This window comes from Entelurus aequoreus, linkage group LG09 (genome assembly GCF_033978785.1).
Source record: "Entelurus aequoreus isolate RoL-2023_Sb linkage group LG09, RoL_Eaeq_v1.1, whole genome shotgun sequence".
NCBI classification, from domain to species: Eukaryota; Metazoa; Chordata; class Actinopteri; order Syngnathiformes; family Syngnathidae; genus Entelurus; species Entelurus aequoreus.
Genome location: NC_084739.1, coordinates 58,377,312 through 58,395,930, shown reverse-complemented (window position 1 = coordinate 58,395,930; position 18,619 = coordinate 58,377,312). Strand labels below are relative to the sequence as shown.

General features: G+C 33.7%; 1 protein-coding gene across 4 annotated transcripts in view; it reads left to right on the top strand.

The window, feature by feature from the left end:
• The first annotated feature begins 2,520 nt into the window (after positions 1 to 2,520).
• LOC133657551 (ATP-dependent RNA helicase DDX51-like) overlaps positions 2,521 to 18,619 on the top strand; it is a 47,968-nt gene continuing 31,869 nt past the window's right edge. For 2 of the 4 annotated variants that reach the window (XM_062059012.1, XM_062059010.1), the window contains exons 1-12: positions 2,521 to 2,721; positions 4,075 to 4,403; positions 4,710 to 4,760; positions 5,144 to 5,197; positions 7,508 to 7,561; positions 8,225 to 8,365; positions 9,776 to 9,916; positions 10,869 to 11,009; positions 11,968 to 12,108; positions 12,675 to 12,815; positions 13,810 to 13,950; positions 16,702 to 16,755. In XM_062059012.1, coding sequence (XP_061914996.1) covers positions 2,699 to 2,721; positions 4,075 to 4,403; positions 4,710 to 4,760; positions 5,144 to 5,197; positions 7,508 to 7,561; positions 8,225 to 8,365; positions 9,776 to 9,916; positions 10,869 to 11,009; positions 11,968 to 12,108; positions 12,675 to 12,815; positions 13,810 to 13,950; positions 16,702 to 16,755 — 1,411 coding nt within the window. In that variant the 5' untranslated portion in view covers positions 2,521 to 2,698. The remainder of the gene's footprint in view (positions 2,722 to 4,074; positions 4,404 to 4,709; positions 4,761 to 5,143; positions 5,198 to 7,507; positions 7,562 to 8,224; positions 8,366 to 9,775; positions 9,917 to 10,868; positions 11,010 to 11,967; positions 12,109 to 12,674; positions 12,816 to 13,809; positions 13,951 to 16,701; positions 16,756 to 18,619) is intronic. The other 2 variants (XM_062059011.1, XM_062059013.1) reach the window with 2 other exon arrangements.

The following is an 18,619-nucleotide window of genomic DNA, read 5'->3' as shown; positions in this document are numbered from 1 at the left end:
CAGAATGTTGAATATAGAGAACATGCAAACCCTTTATTTATTGAATCAAAAGTACTGAAATTCCACGACATAGTGAATTTGCAAACAGCTAAAATAATACACAAAGCAAACTATAATCTGCTACCCATGAAAGTACAACAATTCTTCAACAAAAGAGGAGAAATATAACCGTAGAGAGAAATGTAATTTAAAACATTTGTATTCGCGTACAACACTTAAAACATTTAGTATATCTGTATGTGGGATTTAATTATGGAATGGGTTAACTAAAGAACTCTGTACTAATATAATCCAATTCAAGAAACTGTTCAAACTCAAAGTGTTACAAAGCACAAAGAATTAGAACAATGATAAACATTCTGAACTTATTGAAGATCCTATTTATCTCACCATATGAAATACAACTTTCTTCGCTATTTATTGTTTATTTATTTTTTATGTTATTATTTATGGAGTATATTGTGAATAAATTGAGAACAGGAAATGAACAAAAGTGTTAGCAATTGCTATGCAATGGAAAAGGGGTAAGATTAGATAAGAACAAAATAAGAAACAAAAACACTTGATCACCGTTATTGGAATTCTTAGATGTCTGTATTACACTGTTATTAAAACAAAGTTTTAGGGGGGAAAAAGGGACAGTATTCGCGCACCACGATGACGTCAGCATTCCACAACTGCGCACTGCGAAGGATGCTGCCGCGAAATCTCTTTTCCTCAACAATTGGTTCAACAATGATATTATTTTAGTGAGTCAGCTTTTCAATAAGGAAGGTCAACTTTTTAATTACCAAGAATTTCTCAACCACTTTAAGGTCCCTGTAACTCCCAAACAATTTGCCATTGTATTTGATGCCATTCCAACAGGTGTTGTTATGTTGTACAGGGCTTACTCATCTCCTCTTTCTGCTGTAAAAATTGTGAATGATCCAATTGACACTCCTGTGGGGAAACTTTGCTTTGATCAGAAAAATAACAGAAAAATCCGCAGCTTATTCCAAAATGATTGTGTGTCTGTCTCCTATGTAATTGCGCTCTGGAATAATATTGTGGATGACATCTGCTGGGTCAAAACATGGTCCCTTCCTAACAGGTATTTACTTACCAACAAAGTCAAAGAGATATCTTTAAAAATCATTCATCGTTATTACCCTGTAAAGACTGTGATGGTTAGATACAAGAAGGACATTGATGTTACCTGCACCTTATGTAACATGCTTCCAGAGACTGCTTTCACAAGTCCAAAACAGGTGGTAAACATGTTTACCACCTGTTTTGGACTTGTGAAAGCACTCGATCACTATGGCAGGGCATCTGTCGCTTCATCCTGGACAATATTATTGACAAATTTGTGCTTTGTTTTAAAGATGTGATATTTGATTTTACACTATATGAACAAAAATTTGAAAAGGAATTTTACCTTTGCAACCTCATTATACTATTGGCTAAGTTTTATATTCATAAATGTAAGTTTCTCAATACCCGACCTGTCTTTTGTGCCTTTAAAAAAAGAGTTAGAACTGTACATTAAGACATCTCTACCTCTAGCAACCAGAAAGCTGTGAAGACAATTATGCTGTGTTCCAAATTTGAGTTGTTTACTGAAATTGAGTGAGCCTATGGCTTTGCACTTTGTTTATATTATATATATATTTTTTTGCATTCTATTTTAGTTACTTTGAATTTATAACCCCCTGGCGCTGCTTTGTATTCTTTTTGTACTGTTTTGTACTACTTTTGTACTTATTTGATTGTTGAAATGTTGAAATGTATAAATAAAACTTTAAAAAATAAAAAAAAATAAAAAAAGAAGGATGCTGCCGCCGAATTTAAGTTATTTACTGAAATTGAGTGAGCCTATGGCTTTGCACTTTGTTCGTTATATATATATATTTTGCATTCTATTTTAGTTACTTTGAATTTAAAACCCCCTGGTGCTGTTTTGTACTGTTTTTGTACTTACTTTGATTAATATTTCTCAACTGTTTGTAAATGTTGAAATGTATAAATACAGGTTTATATAAAATAAAATAAAACATAGAATGTTTGTCAACATTATTATGCTCCAGGCAACGTTTTGATCTACATAAACGTCGATTTATGAAAGTAAGGCCTACATTTTCTAATTGGCCTAATGGTTTACGATTATCACTCAAATATTGGAGGATGATTAAGAGTACAAACGCCCTTAAATTGATATCTTTGTGAAGAACATTTAAAGTGATTTTTGGTGATTTTTGTCTTTTATTTTATTGTTTTCATATTTTTGGATATTATTATTTATTATTATTTAATCTGTATTTGTGCATTATAAATGTGTTTGTTGTTCAATAAAAATAATAATAAAATAAAATAAAAACAAATTTAAAATAAAAAAAAAGGATGCTGCCACCGAATTGGGACACGGCTATTGAATCAAGTAAAACTGTGTTTATATAGATAATAAGTAGATTTATTTTGGAAAAAATACAATTACTTCCAGTGTGAAATTCTGATCAACAATTCTTACCGAACGGTGGCTGTAAAGACACACCGGAAGTCTCACTGCACAGCGAAGAAGAAGCCCATGACGTCATCAAACTGCGTTACGGAATGCGCTAGAAACACGCGTGTAGTGAAATGTTGCTCTAATAGTGGACTATGAGTGAATAACAGACGTAACGACACGGGGAAGTTTTTTTTAATTTGTATTGGGAAAATGGCATTGTTTCAGATAAAAAGGTAGGACTGACGACAAGACCTATTGTTGCTGTTTGCTCTGAAACGTTTGTAGTTTCTTGTTTGTTTTTAAACAAACATCAATTGCTATAACACCCCGTCGACGCTATGCCAATAATTACAGGCAACTTTAACATTTCTTTCTGGTTTTGTTTCAAAACAAGCTGATACTTGTTAAGTTTCATTGCCTGTTACCTAACCAACTGTAGCATTGACTGGTAGGATGTCAGAATATGATGCATGTGTTATTTACAGTTTACTGACATACTTTTAGTCTGAACTCGCGTTTTTGTTTCTGGCTATTCAGGTGGAATGTGTTTCTTTTGTCATGGTCTTTATCTGATCCTTTACTAACTTGCTGAATTAGTCTCATTTTAAAGTTAAAGTAGTCACACACACACTAGGTGTGGTGAAATTACCCTCTGTGTACAGCTCTGGCAATGGGTACATTCGCACCCACCTGCACAAATGTACTTCAAAATGTAACAATCAAAATAAATATGCCCTTTTTTTATTTACTAGGGCATGCATATATAATATGCATTAGTTTGCCCGTTTAAAATCAACGGTAATAAAAAGGAGATACTTGGAAATATCATAAAAATGCCCCAAAAACTTGGAAAAACGCGATTCATAGCGTTACTTTTTGGTGTAACCATCATGAGCGTTCTGTTCAGGTATATTTCTTTTATATTTTGATAAATCATCATATTTATGTATTACTAAATTTAAATAGGTATTGATCAATCTTTAAGCTGTGTGTATTTGATTTTAGTTTGCTTTTGACATCTTATTTAGAATTGTAGTGAAACTTTTACAACCTTGTGTTGCGCTCATGATGGCGTAACCAAACTAGATTTCATTTAATGATCTTATTTTGAATATTTATTCCCATTTTTACATTTAGTATATTTAAATATTCATTTATAAACATTGAATACAATTAAATATCATTGAAATGCAATTGCCTTCATCTTATAGGGTAATGTTTAGTTACACCAAGTTATGAGTGTAACACTAAGCTTCATCACTTTGACTTGTAATATCTCTAATTCTGGTGGTGTTTTATGCTTTTTTCTTTTTGGAACATGTACTATACATATAATACAATAAAGTCCCATATACAATTATGCTTCTAGCAATACTTTAATTTTGCCTTTGAAAGTAACACTCCAATGTCCATTAGTGGAGCTGTACACCTCTGCATTTGACCCATCCCCTTGTTCCACACCCTGGAAGGTGAGGGGAGCAGTGAGCAGCAGCGCTGGCCGCGCTCGGAAATCAATTTATCAGTCAAATTAGTCTCAATCTTGCCCAAAAATAAGTATTAACAATATTTCTTCATTATTCACATAGGTATCTTGGAGATGATGAGGACGGGATTACTTCAGATGAGGACGGGATTACTTCCAAGGAGGCCCGCTCCCTGAAGTTACTCGCCAAACTGAATCAGAAGGCGAAAAAGAAGCAGAAGTGTTTACCAGACCAGACACCGCAGCTTTCTGACAAAAATGAAGGGAGTGTTGATCGTCCAGAGACAAAAAAGGCTGATGACAGCAGACAAGAAACCCTCCGATCTAAAAAACGGAAATCAGACGCTGTAATAAGTAATTCAGAACATGAGGATAAAAAGAAAAAAAAGAAGAAGATTAAAGATGGAAATGAAAAGCAGAATCTTCCATCAGGTATGTTTGAGTTTCATACTTTAAATACCTAAATTTCCTTCGAAAATCGAAGTTTTTGCTTGTTTTTGTTCACATGTTCTTAGTGAAATAACATGTTTGAGACCTGCAATATATTGAATATATACATTTTCACAATTACATTTGTTTTACTTTAAACAATTTCTGTTGTCATTAACTTTTTTTTTACCTTCTAACTTGAATTAAGCCCAACTGTAAACTGAGTCCATATTATTGTTAATTTTATTATTGTTTTAATTTTTAATACATGTTCTTACTACTCTGACATTCTGCATATGTCAATTTCAGGAAGTACAGTTAATAGCCCTTCAGATGGAAATGAAAAGAATTGTCCGTCGGGTATGTTTGATTTTTATGTTTCGTTCTTTAAATACCAGAATTTCCTTCGAAATCTATAGTTATTTTTTGCTTGTTTTTGTTTACATGTTTTGTAGTGAAATAACATGTTTGAGACCTGCAATATATTGAATGTATACATTTTCACAATGCAGCTGAGGTTAAGCGCCAGCACCCCCCGCCACCCCAAAAGGGACAAGCGGTAGAAAATGAATGGATGCCTGGACATTTGTTTTACTTTAAACAATTTCTGTTGTCATTAACGTTTTTTACCTTCTAACTTGATTTAAGCCCAGCTGTCAACTGAGTTCATATTATTGTTAATTGTATTATTGTTTTAATCTTAATACATGTTCTTACTACTCTATGACATTGTGCATTTTCAGGAAGAGCCGTTATAAGCCCTTCAAAGGGAAATGAAAAGCAGAATTGTCCGTCAGGTATGTTAGATTTTTATGTGTTTCATTCTTTAAATACCAGAATTTCTTTCAAAATCGATAGTTATTTTTTGCTTGTTTTTGTTACATGTTTGTAGTGAAATAACATGTTTGAGACCAGGAATATATTGAAAATATAAGTTTTCACAATTACATTTGTTTTACTTTAAACTAGGGCTGCAACTAACAACTAATTTGATAATCGATTAATCTGTCGATTATTACTTCGATTAATCGATTAATAATCGGATAAAAGAGACAAACTAAATTTCTATCCTTTCCAGTATTTTATTGGGGGAAAAAACAGCATACTGGCACCATGTTCTTTCAACTTGCAAAATAAAACAAGGAAAATGTTACAAAAATGTTTTTTTTTTATAAAGTGCACCATTGTCATGCACAAAAGCAATAATTTTGCTTGGGGGAATTTCAAACCTGGCTACTACCTATTCCAACCATTCTGCCATGTTGGATGCTGAATGACTTTCCTCTAGTGGCATGGTCGTAAGGCAGATTGACTTCATGTTCCATTCCTCTCCAATGTGATGGCATGTATTGCCAAGGTAGGCTTCCGTGGCTACACTTGTCCACACATCAGTAGTGAGAGCAATTTTGCTCTGGGTGGCTTTTATGTCAGTCTACACTGCTTGGAATGTCTGCTCGTACTTCCTCTCCATCACTTTGGTAACATGGGTCCTCGAGGGAAGTGTTACCAGGGTTGAGGACGTGAATCATTTGTCTAAAACCTTCATCCTCCACCATTGATAGTGGCCTCATGTCAGTTACCAACATATTCAGGATAGCATCATTCAATGCAGCCGCTTGCTGTGGTGTGCAGACCTTCCTTTGTACCAAGTCGCTAATGCTGGCTTGTTTCTTTCTGAAATGAGAGAAACCATATAATGAACATACATGGTAGCATCATTTACATGTACGGTAACTCAATACATACCTAGTTGATTTAATTAATAATTTCTGACGTAAAAGGCAAATACGCCACCACAAATTTAAAAAAAAAAAAGCTAAATTAAATAAAAGGACATTGGGGATGCAGCATACACCAATAACAACACAGAAATGTAACTCATCAGATCAGAACTGAATCAGATATTGTGCACATTTCTGTTTGTGAATAATAAAGGATTCATTTTAGGCTGCCTCTGAATAATAGCATGAAATATTCCAGAACCTTCATAACATTTAGTTATACTAAAGCGTCACTCAAATCTAAATATATTTATATAGCTTTATCGGGCCCGGCTACATTGATCCATTATGAAACCAACCTGAGATATTTCTGTCCGTTACGTTTATTTCGAAATTGGTAAGCGTGCGTTTTCTCGCTCAAAACGGAGTCAAATGTGCCGGAGACACATTATCAGCCCCGCATTGCAACAAAGGCTTAACGTTACTCACAAAAAAGCTGAACTCATGAATGCCTGTTGCGACTCAAAACAACACAGAAAATGCACTCTCCAAGAAGTTCCTAACACTATGAAAGTTAATACACAACAGTTGCTGCTTCGCTTCCTTAAAAAAAATCTCCTCGTTAACAAAATATTAAAAACACACAAAGACTGACACAAGGGATCAATGTACCCGGACTATGGACTTAAAAAGTTACGTACCGTGAGTTCTTCCTTTCATCCATGGCTCCCAATATGTTTCCTATTTAGGTGCTCCTGAAGCAATGTTGTACTTCCGTGCCATTTTGCAGGAAACGGTCTTCTTTGAAATCTTTAAAGTAAAGTGTTCCCACACTTTTGACGACTTAGGTCGCACACTTTTCTCCATTGAAGCAATAACCTCAAGATATTTCTCTGCTGAACTATTGTTTTCCTCCGCCATTTTTCGAATGTTTCCAGGCAAAGGAGTCGTCACGTGAGCTGCACATGACACATCATTGGCTGGCTTACTGCCACCTCATGAGACGTAGCCTTTTACTTTTGTACTGTTTTTGTACTTATTTTGATTATTGTTTCACAGCTGTTTGTAAATGTTGCAGTTTATAAATAAAGGTTTATAAAATAAAAATAAAAACGTAGCCTCAGCGCATGCGCATAGCATAGATCCAACGAATCGATGACTAAATTAATCGCCAACTATTTTTATAATCGATTTTAATCGATTTAATCGATTAGTTGTTGCAGCCCTACTTTAAACAATTTCTGTTGTTGTTACCTTTTTTTTTACCTTCGAACTTGAATTAAGCCCAGCTGTAAACTGAGTCCATATTATTGTTAATTGTATTATTGTTTTAATTTGAATCCATAGTCTTACTACTCTATGATATTTTACATATGTCCTTTTCAGGAAGTGCAGTTAATAGCCCTTCAGATAAAAATGAAAAGCAGAATTATAAGTCAGGTATGTTTATAATAATACCTGGGATTTATATAGCGCTTTTCTAAGTACCCAAAGTCGCTTTACATGTTAAAAACCCATCATTCATTCACACCTGGTGGTGGTAAGCTACTTTCGTAGCCACAGCTGCCCTGGGGTAGACTGACGGAAGCGTGGCTGCCAATTTGCGCCTACGGCCCCTCCGACCACCACCTATCATTCATTCAACATTCATTCACCGGTGTGAGCGGCACCGGGGGCAAGGGTGAAGTGTCCTGCCCAAGGACACAACGGCATGGTAAGAGGCGGGGAGCGAACCTGCAACCCTCAGGTTTCTGACACGGGCGCTCTACCCACTACGCCATGCCGCCCCATGTTTGACTTTTATGTGTTTCATTCTTTAAAATACCAGAATTTCCTTCAAAATCGATAATGTGTTATTTTTTTGCTTGTTTTTGTGTACATGTTTGTAGTGAAATAATATGAATATATTGAAAATATACCTTTTTTTCACAATTACATTTGTTTTACTTTAAACAATTTCTGTTGTCATTAACTTTTTTTTACCTTCTAAGTTGAATTTAGCCTAGCTGTGAACTGAGTCCATATTATTGTTAATTGTATTATTGTTTTAATCTTAATACATGTTCTTACTACTCTATGACATTCTGCATATGTCATTTTCAGGAAGAGCAGTTAAAGGCCCTTCAGATTCTCCTGTCACTGTAAAAGAGACAAAAGATGAAAGGCCAGAATATCAAATCCAAAAAGAGGACAAAAAGAAGACTTCTGTTCCATCTGGAAATGAAAAGCAGAATTGTCCGTCAGGTATGTTTTGATTTTTATGTGTTTCATTCTTTAAATACCAGAATTTCCTTCGAAGTTGATAATGTGTGAACTAAATTGTTATGTTGACATATCTTTATAGCTGTGACTTATCCAGCTCTAAATTTTGATTTTTGCTTAATTTATTGATCCATTTTTTTTTAATGTCAATGACAATAGTTTTTCTGTATTTGTTTTCTCCTCTTTTATCCATTCAATATCCTCTATCAATACGGTTTGAGTTTATTAGACTATGTTTACACTGCATAGGGTTTCCCCCAGCTTGAAATCTACATGGCTATGGGTGTGGTCAATCAGGTGTCATCATTTCATTTGTTATTATATATTAATGCTAAAAATAATTTACATACATTTACAAACAAGTCTGTGTTGTTAGTAATTAGTATTGACATATTTTTGTTGTATTGCTTTGCTCTATTTTTATTATTGTTATTGTACAATGTAACAGGCTGTATACCAGTGGCAGCTGCTGGTCTTCTGCTGGGAAGCTATTTTTTAGCTACCAGTACTCTTTAAACATGAATACAGTATTCAATCAAATATATAAACATGCTAGCTTTTACAAAAAAAACTTTACTTATAAATATCTCCTTATCAACAGGAACAACTGAATGAAAGTTGAAAAATGCTTTGGCAGTGTTTTAGATTTTTAGATTTCTGATTCGTTCATTTTGCTTCAAATAAAAAAAGGGATTCAACCCAAACAGGTCATCCGGTCATCCTGCAGAAGCCCAATGACCCCCTTTCGATCACTCTTACTTATTCGCTCACCGTCCGTGGGCAGGACGAAGTCGAGTATTTATCCAATGATTGTATAGTTTGTATAGGGGCAGCACGGTGGCAGAGGGTGGCAGAGGGGTTAGTGCGTCTGCCTTACAATACGAAAGTCCTGAGTAGTCGTGAGTTCAATCCCGGGCTCGGGATCTTTCTGTGTGGAGTTTGCATGTTCTCCCCGTGACTGCGTGGGTTCCCTCCGGGTACTCCGGCTTCCTCCCACCTCCAAAGACATGCACCTGGGGATAGGTTGATTGGCAACACTAAATTGGCCCTAGTGTGTGAATGTGAGTGTGAATGTTGTCTGTCTATCTGTGTTGGCCCTGCGATGAGGTGGCGACTTGTCCAGGGTGTACCCCGCCTTCCGCCCGATTGTAGCGGAGATAGGCTCCAGCGCCCCCCACGACCCCGAAGGGAATAAGCGGTAGAAGATGGATGGATGTATAGTTTAGCTGCAGCACTGGGTTTACTTTAAACAATTTCTGTTGTCATTTTTTTTTTTTACCTTCTAAGTTTGATTTAGCCTAGCTGTAAACTGAGTCCATAATATTGTTATTTGTATTATTGTTTTAATCTAAATACATGTTCTTACTACTCTATGACATGCTGCATTTTCAGGAAGAGCAGTTAAAAGCCATTCAGATGCTCCTGTCACTGTAAAAGAGACAAAAGATGAAAGGACAGAATATCAAATCCAAAAAGAGGACAAAAAGAAGACTTCTGTTCCATCTGGAAATGAAAAGCAGAATTGTCCGTCAAGTATGTTTTGATTTTTATGTGATTCATTCTTTAAATACCAGAATTTCCTTCGAAGTCAATAATGTGTGAACTAAATTGTTATGTTGACATATCTTTATAGCTGTGACTTAACCAGCTCTAAATTTTAATTTTTGCTTAATTTATGATCCATTTTTCTTTTCAATGTCAATGAAAATAGTTTTTTTGTATTTGTTTTCTCCTCTTTTATCCATTCAACATCCTCTATCAATATGGTTTGTATTTATTAGACTGTTTACACTGCATAGGGTTTCCCCTAGCTTGAAATCTGCATGGGTAGGGGCGTGGTCAATTAGGTGTCATCATTTCATTTGTTATTATATATTAATGTTAATGCTAAAAATAATTTACATACATTTACAAACAAGTCTGTGTTGTTAGTAATTAGTATTGACATATTTTTGTTGTATTGCTTTGCTCTATTTTTTATTATTGTTATTGTACATGTTTACATTGTACATGTAAACATGAATACAGTATTCAATCAAATATATAAACATGCTAGCTTTTACAAAAAAAAATTACTTAAAAATTTATACATTTCTCCTTAACAGGAACAACTGAATGAACGTTGAAAAATGCTTTGGCAGTGTTAGATTTTTAGATTTCTGATTTGTTCATTTTGCTGTAAATTAAAAAAGGGATTCAACCCAAACAGGTCATCATGCAGAAGCCCAATGACCCCCTTTCGATCACTCTTACTCATTCGCTCACCGTCCGTGGGCAGGACAAAGTCAAGTATTTATCCAATGATTGTATAGTTTGGCTGCAGCACTGGGTTTACTTTAAACAATTTCTGTTGTCTTTTTTTTTTTTTTTACCTTCTAAGTTTGATTTAGCCTAGCTGTAAACTGAGTCCATAATATTGTTATTTGTATTATTGTTTTAATCTAAATACATGTTCTTACTACTCTATGACATGCTGCATTTTCAGGAAGAGCAGTTAAAAGCCATTCAGATGCTCCTGTCACTGTAAAAGAGACAAAAGATGAAAGGACAGAATATCAAATCCAAAAAGAGGACAAAAAGAAGACTTCTGTTCCATCTGGAAATGAAAAGCAGAATTGTCCGTCAAGTATGTTTTGATTTTTATGTGATTCATTCTTTAAATACCAGAATTTCCTTCGAAGTCAATAATGTGTGAACTAAATTGTTATGTTGACATATATTTATAGCTGTGACTTAACCAGCTCTAAATTTTAATTTTTGCTTAATTTATGATCCATTTTTCTTTTCAATGTCAATGAAAATAGTTTTTTTGTATTTGTTTTCTCCTCTTTTATCCATTCAATATCCTCTATCAATATGGTTTGTATTTATTAGACTGTTTACACTGCATAGGGTTTCCCCCAGCTTGAAATCTGCATGGCTAGGGGCGTGGTCAATTAGGTGTCATCATTTCATTTGTTATTATATATTAATGTTAATGCTAAAAATAATTTACATACATTTACAAACAAGTCTGTGTTGTTAGTAATTAGTATTGACATATTTTTGTTGTATTGCTTTGCTCTATTTTTTATTATTGTTATTGTACATGTTTACATTGTACATGTAAACATGAATACAGTATTCAATCAAATATATAAACATGCTAGCTTTTACAAAAAAAAATTACTTAAAAATGTATACATTTCTCCTTAACAGGAACAACTGAATGAACGTTGAAAAATGCTTTGGCAGTGTTAGATTTTTAGATTTCTGATTTGTTCATTTTGCTGTAAATTAAAAAAGGGATTCAACCCAAACAGGTCATCATGCAGAAGCCCAATGACCCCCTTTCGATCACTCTTACTCATTCGCTCACTGTCCGTGGGCAGGACAAAGTCAAGTATTTATCCAATGATTGTATAGTTTGGCTGCAGCACTGGGTTTACTTTAAACAATTTCTGTTGTCATTTTTTTTTTTTTACCTTCTAAGTTGAATTTAGCCTAGCTGTAAACTGAGTCCATATTATTGTTAATTGTATTATTGTTTTAATCTTAATACATGTTCTTACTACTCTATGACATTCTGCAAATGTCATTTTCAGGAAGAGCAGTTAAAAGCCATTCAGATGCTCCTGTCACTGTAAGAGAGACAAAAGATGAAAGGACAGAATATCAAATCCAAAAAGAGGACAAAAAGAAGACTTCTGTTCCATCTGGAAATGAAAAGCAGAATTGTCCGTCAAGTATGTTTTGATTTTTATGTGATTCATTCTTTAAATACCAAAATTTCCTTCGAAGTCGATAATGTGTGAACTAAATTTTCATGTTGACATATCTTTATAGCTGTGACTTAACCAGCTTTAAATTTTATTTTTTGCTTAATTTATTGATCCATTTTTCTTTTCAATGTCAATGAAAATAGTTTTTCTGTAGTTGTTTTCTCCTCTTTTATCCATTCAATATCCTCTATCAATATGGTTTGTGTTTATTAAACTGTTTACACTGCATAGGGTTTCCCCCAGCTTGAAATCTGCATGGCTAGGGGCGTGGTCAATGAGGGGTCATCATTTCATTTGTTATTATATATTAATGCTAAAAATAATTTACTTACATTTACAAACAAGTCTGTGTTGTTAGTAATTAGTATTGACATATTTTTGTTGTATTGCTTTGCTCTATTTTTATTATTGTTATTGTACAATGTAATAAGCTGTATACCAGTGGCAGCTGCTGGTCTTCTGCTGGGAAGCTATTTTTTAACTACTCTTTAAACATGAATACTCTGACATTCTGCATATGTAATTTTCAGGAAGATCAGTTAAAAGCCATTCAGATGCTCCTGTCACTGTAAAAGAGACAAAAGATGACATGACAGAATATCAAATCCAAAAAGAGAACAAAAAGAAGACTTCTGTTCCATCCGGAAATGAAAAGCAGAATTGTCCGTCAGGTATGTTTTGATTGTTATTGTTTCATTCTTTAAATACCAGAATTTCCTTCGAAGTCGATAATGTGTGAACTAAATTTTCATGTTGACATATCTTTATAGCTGTGACTTAACCAGCTCTAAATTTTAATTTTTGCTTAATCTATTGATCCATTTTTCTTTTTAATCTCATTTCAAATTGTTTTTCTGTATTTGTTTTCTCCTTTTTTATCCATTCAATATCCTCTATCAATATGGTTTGTGATTTTTGAATAGGGATTCCCCCAGCTTTAAAACTGCTTGGCTAGGGGCGTGGTCAATGAGGCGTCGTCATTGCATTTGGTTATTATATATTAGTGCTAAAAATAATTTACATACATTTACAAACAAGTCTGTGTTGTTAGTAATTAGTATTGACATATTTTTGTTGTATTATATTGTATCATATATTTTTATTATTGTTATTGTACAATGTAACAGGCTGTATACCAGTGGCAGCTGCTGGTCTTCTGCTGGGAAGCTAGTTTTTAGCTACTCTTTAAACATGAATAGAGTATTCAATCAAATATATAAACATGCTAGCTTTTACAAAATAAAAAATGTTCTTAAAAATGTATAAATATCTCCTTATCAACAGGAACAGCTGAATGAAAGTTGTAAAATGCTTTGGCAGTGTTTTAGATTTCTGATTCGTTCATTTTGCTGTAAATAAAAAAAGGGATTCAACCAAAACAGGTCATCCGGTCATCATGCAGAAGCCCAATGACCCCCTTTCGATCACTCTTACTCATTCGCTCACCGTCCGTGGGCAGGACAAAGTCGAGTATTTATCCAATGATTGTATAGTTTGGCTGCAGCACTGGGTTTAATTTAAACAATTTCTGTTGTCATTAATTTTTTTTACCTTCTAAGTTGAATTTAGCCTAGCTGTAAACTGAGTCCATATTATTGTTAATTGTATTATTGTTTTAATCTTAACACATGTTCTTACTACTCTATGCCATTCTGCAATTTTCAGGAAGAGCAGTTAAAAGCCATTCAGATGCTCCTGTCACTGTTAAAAAGACAAAAGATGAAAGGACAGAATATCAAATCCAAAAAGAGGACAAAAAGAAGACTTCTGTTCCATCTGGAAATGAAAAGCAGAATTGTCCGTCAGGTATGTTTTGATTTTTATGTGTTTCATTCTTTAAATATCAGAATTTCCTTCGAAGTCGATAATGTGTGAACTAAATTGTTTTGTTGACATATCTTTATAGCTGTGACTTAACCAGCTCTAAATTTTCATTTTTGCTTAATTTATTGATCCATTTTTCTTTTCAATGTCATTTTAAATAGTTTTTCTGTATTTGTTTTCTACGGAGCCCCTAAAGGGACATGGGAATTTTTTTTTTTTTAGACATGTATCTCGTGGCCACGAGAAAGTATCTCGTGGCCACGAGAAAGTATCTCGTGGCCACGAGAAACTTTCTCGTGGCCACGAGAAACTTTTTATTTAAAAAAAAAAAAAAAAAAAAAAATTAATTTTTTTTTTTTTTTTTTTTTTTAATAAAAAGTTTCTCGTGGCCACGAGAAACTTTCTCGTGGCCACGAGAAACTTTCTCGTGGCCACGAGAAAGCATTGGATGCGTGCTGATGGTTTAGTGTGTGTTAAAATGGCAGTTTAGGAGTTAATATGGCTGTATTTCCAGATAGGACTTTCCCCCATGTGTGTTGTGGCAAAATGTGAATGCTTGATTAGTAGGTGTGAGACAAACACTTTATCTTCCTGGTTATTGTAACGCTACGTGTTTGACATTATTTAAGACGTTATCATGCCCGGGAAAGGACAGTTTTCCTCTTCTGTGGCTGTGGGGGGTGGGCGTGGCTTGCGGACCTGCAGCGAAGCGGAGTGTGTCAGTTAGTCCGATGTTGATGTGATCAAACTTCTTTCTTGCTTGGAAGATACACACACAATTGTAACTGTTATTTCTTCCTGCAAATAATAAATATGTACAACGTGTTTGGATGTATTCATTTATGTAAAATTGTCATTAAATGTAATATTGCCTGACAAAAAGTGATACGACGTACGTAATATTTTGATATTTACACATCGCATATTTACACACGCGCATCTGACTAGAATACCCTTATGTGCATTACATATATCAACATCAACTACCTACTGTACTGTTTACTTGTTGAAATACCCTTTTTAGAACAAATATCTACCCACATAATTTATATGTGTATATATAATATATATATATGTGTATGTATGTATATGCATATATATATATATATATATATATATATATATATATATATATATATATATATATATATATATATATATATATATATATATAAATACGTGTATGTATGTATATGCATATATATATATATATATATATATATATATATATATATATATATATATATATATATATATATATATATGCATATATATATATATATACATGTATGTATATGCATATATATATATATATATATATATATATATATATATGCATATATATATACGTGTATGTATGTATATGCATATATATATATATATATATATATATATATATATATATATATATATATGCATATACATACATACACGTATATATATATGCATATATATATATATATATATATATATATATATGCATATACATACATACACGTATATATATATATGCATATATATATATATATATATATGCATATACATACATACACGTATATATATATATATATGCATATATATGTATATATATATATATATATATATATATATGCATATACATACATACACGTATTTATATATATATATATATATATATATATATATATATGCATATACATACATACACATATATATATATTATATATACACATATAAATTATGTGGGTAGATATTTGTTCTAAAAAGGGTATTTCAACAAGTAAACAGTACAGTAGGTAGTTGATGTTGATATATGTAATGCACATAAGGGTATTCTAGTCAGATGCGCGTGTGTAAATATGCGATGTGTAAATATCAAAATATTACGTACGTCGTATCACTTTTTGTCAGGCAATATTACATTTAATGACAATTTTACATAAATGAATACATCCAAACACGTTGTACATATTTATTATTTGCAGGAAGAAATAACAGTTACAATTGTGTGTGTATCTTCCAAGCAAGAAAGAAGTTTGATCACATCAACATCGGACTAACTGACACACTCCGCTTCACTGCAGGTCCGCAAGCCACGCCCACCCCCCACAGCCACAGAAGAGGAAAACTGTCCTTTCCCGGGCATGATAACGTCTTAAATAATGTCAAACACGTAGCGTTACAATAACCAGGAAGATAAAGTGTTTGTCTCACACCTACTAATCAAGCATTCACATTTTGCCACAACACACATGGGGGAAAGTCCTATCTGGAAATACAGCCATATTAACTCCTAAACTGCCATTTTAACACACACTAAACCATCAGCACGCATCCAATGCTTTCTCGTGGCCACGAGAAAGTTTCTCGTGGCCACGAGAAAGTTTCTCGTGCGCACGAGAAAGTTTCTCGTGGCCACGAGAAACTTTTTATTAAAAAAAAAAAAAAAAAATTTTTTTTTTTTTTTTATAAAAAGTTTCTCGTGGCCACGAGAAAGTTTCTCGTGGCCACGAGATACTTTCTCGTGGCCACGAGATACTTTCTCGTGGCCACGAGATACATGTCTAAAAAAAAAAAAAATTCCCATGTCCCTTTAGGGGCTCCGTAGTTTTCTCCTCTTTTATCCATTCAATATCCTCTATCAATATAGTTTGTGTTTATTAGACTGTTTATTTATTTATTTATTGTTAATTGTACAATGATTTTATTTTACATATTCTTAATACTCTGACATTCTGCATATGTCTTTTTCAGGAAGTGCAGTTAATATCCCTTCAGATGGAAATGAAAAGCAGAATTTTCCATCAGGTATGTTTGATTTTTATGTTTCATTCTTTAAATACCAGAATTTCCTTCTAAATGGACGTGTGACTTAATTTTCATGTTGACATACTGTATCTTTCTAGCTATAACTTAACCAGCTCAAATTTTTCAATTTTTGCTTATTTCATTAATCCCTTTTTCTTTTTAATGTCATTTTAAATACTTTTTCTGAATGTGTTTTCTCCTATTTTATCTAATCAATATCCTCTATCAACATGGTTTGTGTTTATTAGACTACGTTAACACGGCACAGGGTTTCCCCCAGCTTGAAACCTACATGTGGCGGTGGGGCGTGGTAAATGTGACATCATCATATAATTTGCATAATTGTTGATGAAGAATACATTTTCATGTTAAAAATAATTTACATACATTTACAAACAAGTGTGTGTTGTTAGTAATTAGTATTGACATATTTTGTTGTATCGTTTTGCTCTATTTTTATAATTGTTATTATTGTACAATGTAACACAGGCTGTATACCAGTGGCAGCTACTGGTCTTTCAAATAGGGGAAGCTATTTTTCAGCTACTCTTTAAACATGAGTACAGTCTTCAATAACAGATCAAATATAAACATGCTATCTTTTACAAAAACAACGCCACTTAAAAAAATATAAATATCTCCATATCAACAAGAACAACGGAATGAAAGTTGAAAAATTTTAGATTTCAAGATTGTTGATTCGTTAATTTTGCTGTCAATCAAAAAGGGATTCAACCCTAGGCATGTGATTTTTCCATCTATAGTCGGAAATCCATCTTTTTTTCTCTGTGAAAATATAAAAAATATTATACGCTTTTCTTAGTTTTTTCCGACCTACGTGTGTTAAATTTTTGATCTGTCTCTTTGCCAGTACCTGCCAACAACTACGGTTTTCCCGTAATGAGTACGATTTTTGATAATCCAGTGATAAAAACTACAATTTCCATTAAAAATTATTAAAATGGATGGATGGATGGAACTTAAAAATCTCCACGGGCAGGGGACAAAATATATGGGAAATATCAATGATGATTGGTTGGTTTATGTATAAGAAAATCCATGGTTGGTTGTTTTGGTTTACTATGATGAGTCACGATTGGTTAAGATTAAAACAAAAACATTAGGGACAGGCCAATCAGAGGCAAGATAGGGCGGGTTACCGAACCAGGAAGAGAAATCACAACAGACGCACGCGCACATCCCAAATGACAACGAGAGAGCCGTAGAAGAGAAGAGGGAATATTCAAGCGGGTGATTTATATATTAAAAAAACTAGTGGAAGATGGCAGAGGGATTCTCTTCCTTAGCTTTTTCTTTTAGCGATGGAGACGACGTCCAGGAAACCCACGATGCGTCTACTTGGCCACATTTGGACAAATGTATGCGTCTGGATAAAACAATGCCCAACACATTCCTTTTAGTTTACCACGTAAGCCCAAATCAAAACTGCTCTCGACATGGAAGACATGGAATACACATTTAAGAACACAGACATGTGATGACTTTTGCTACAGAATAGCCTGTCTAAATGCGATCACTCTTATTAATTCGCTCACCCTCCCTGGGAGGGACAAAGTTGAGTATTTATCCAAGGATTGTCGTTAGGCTGCAGCAATGTGACGCTACAACATCAATCAAAAAAAGCTTACACTGTTATGCAGAGTTAAAGTTATATTAATTGTATTACTTTTTTTTTTACTATTTATAGTCACAGTGGAGGGGGGGGGGGGCAAATATTTTCTTCTTCCTGGGGAGGGGGCGCAATAGGGTATATTTGAGAAGCAGTGCCCTACATGAAAGACCAGCAGTCCACACTGTTGATTACATATGGTATGTAAGGTATGAAGTCAAGATATAGTTCCCT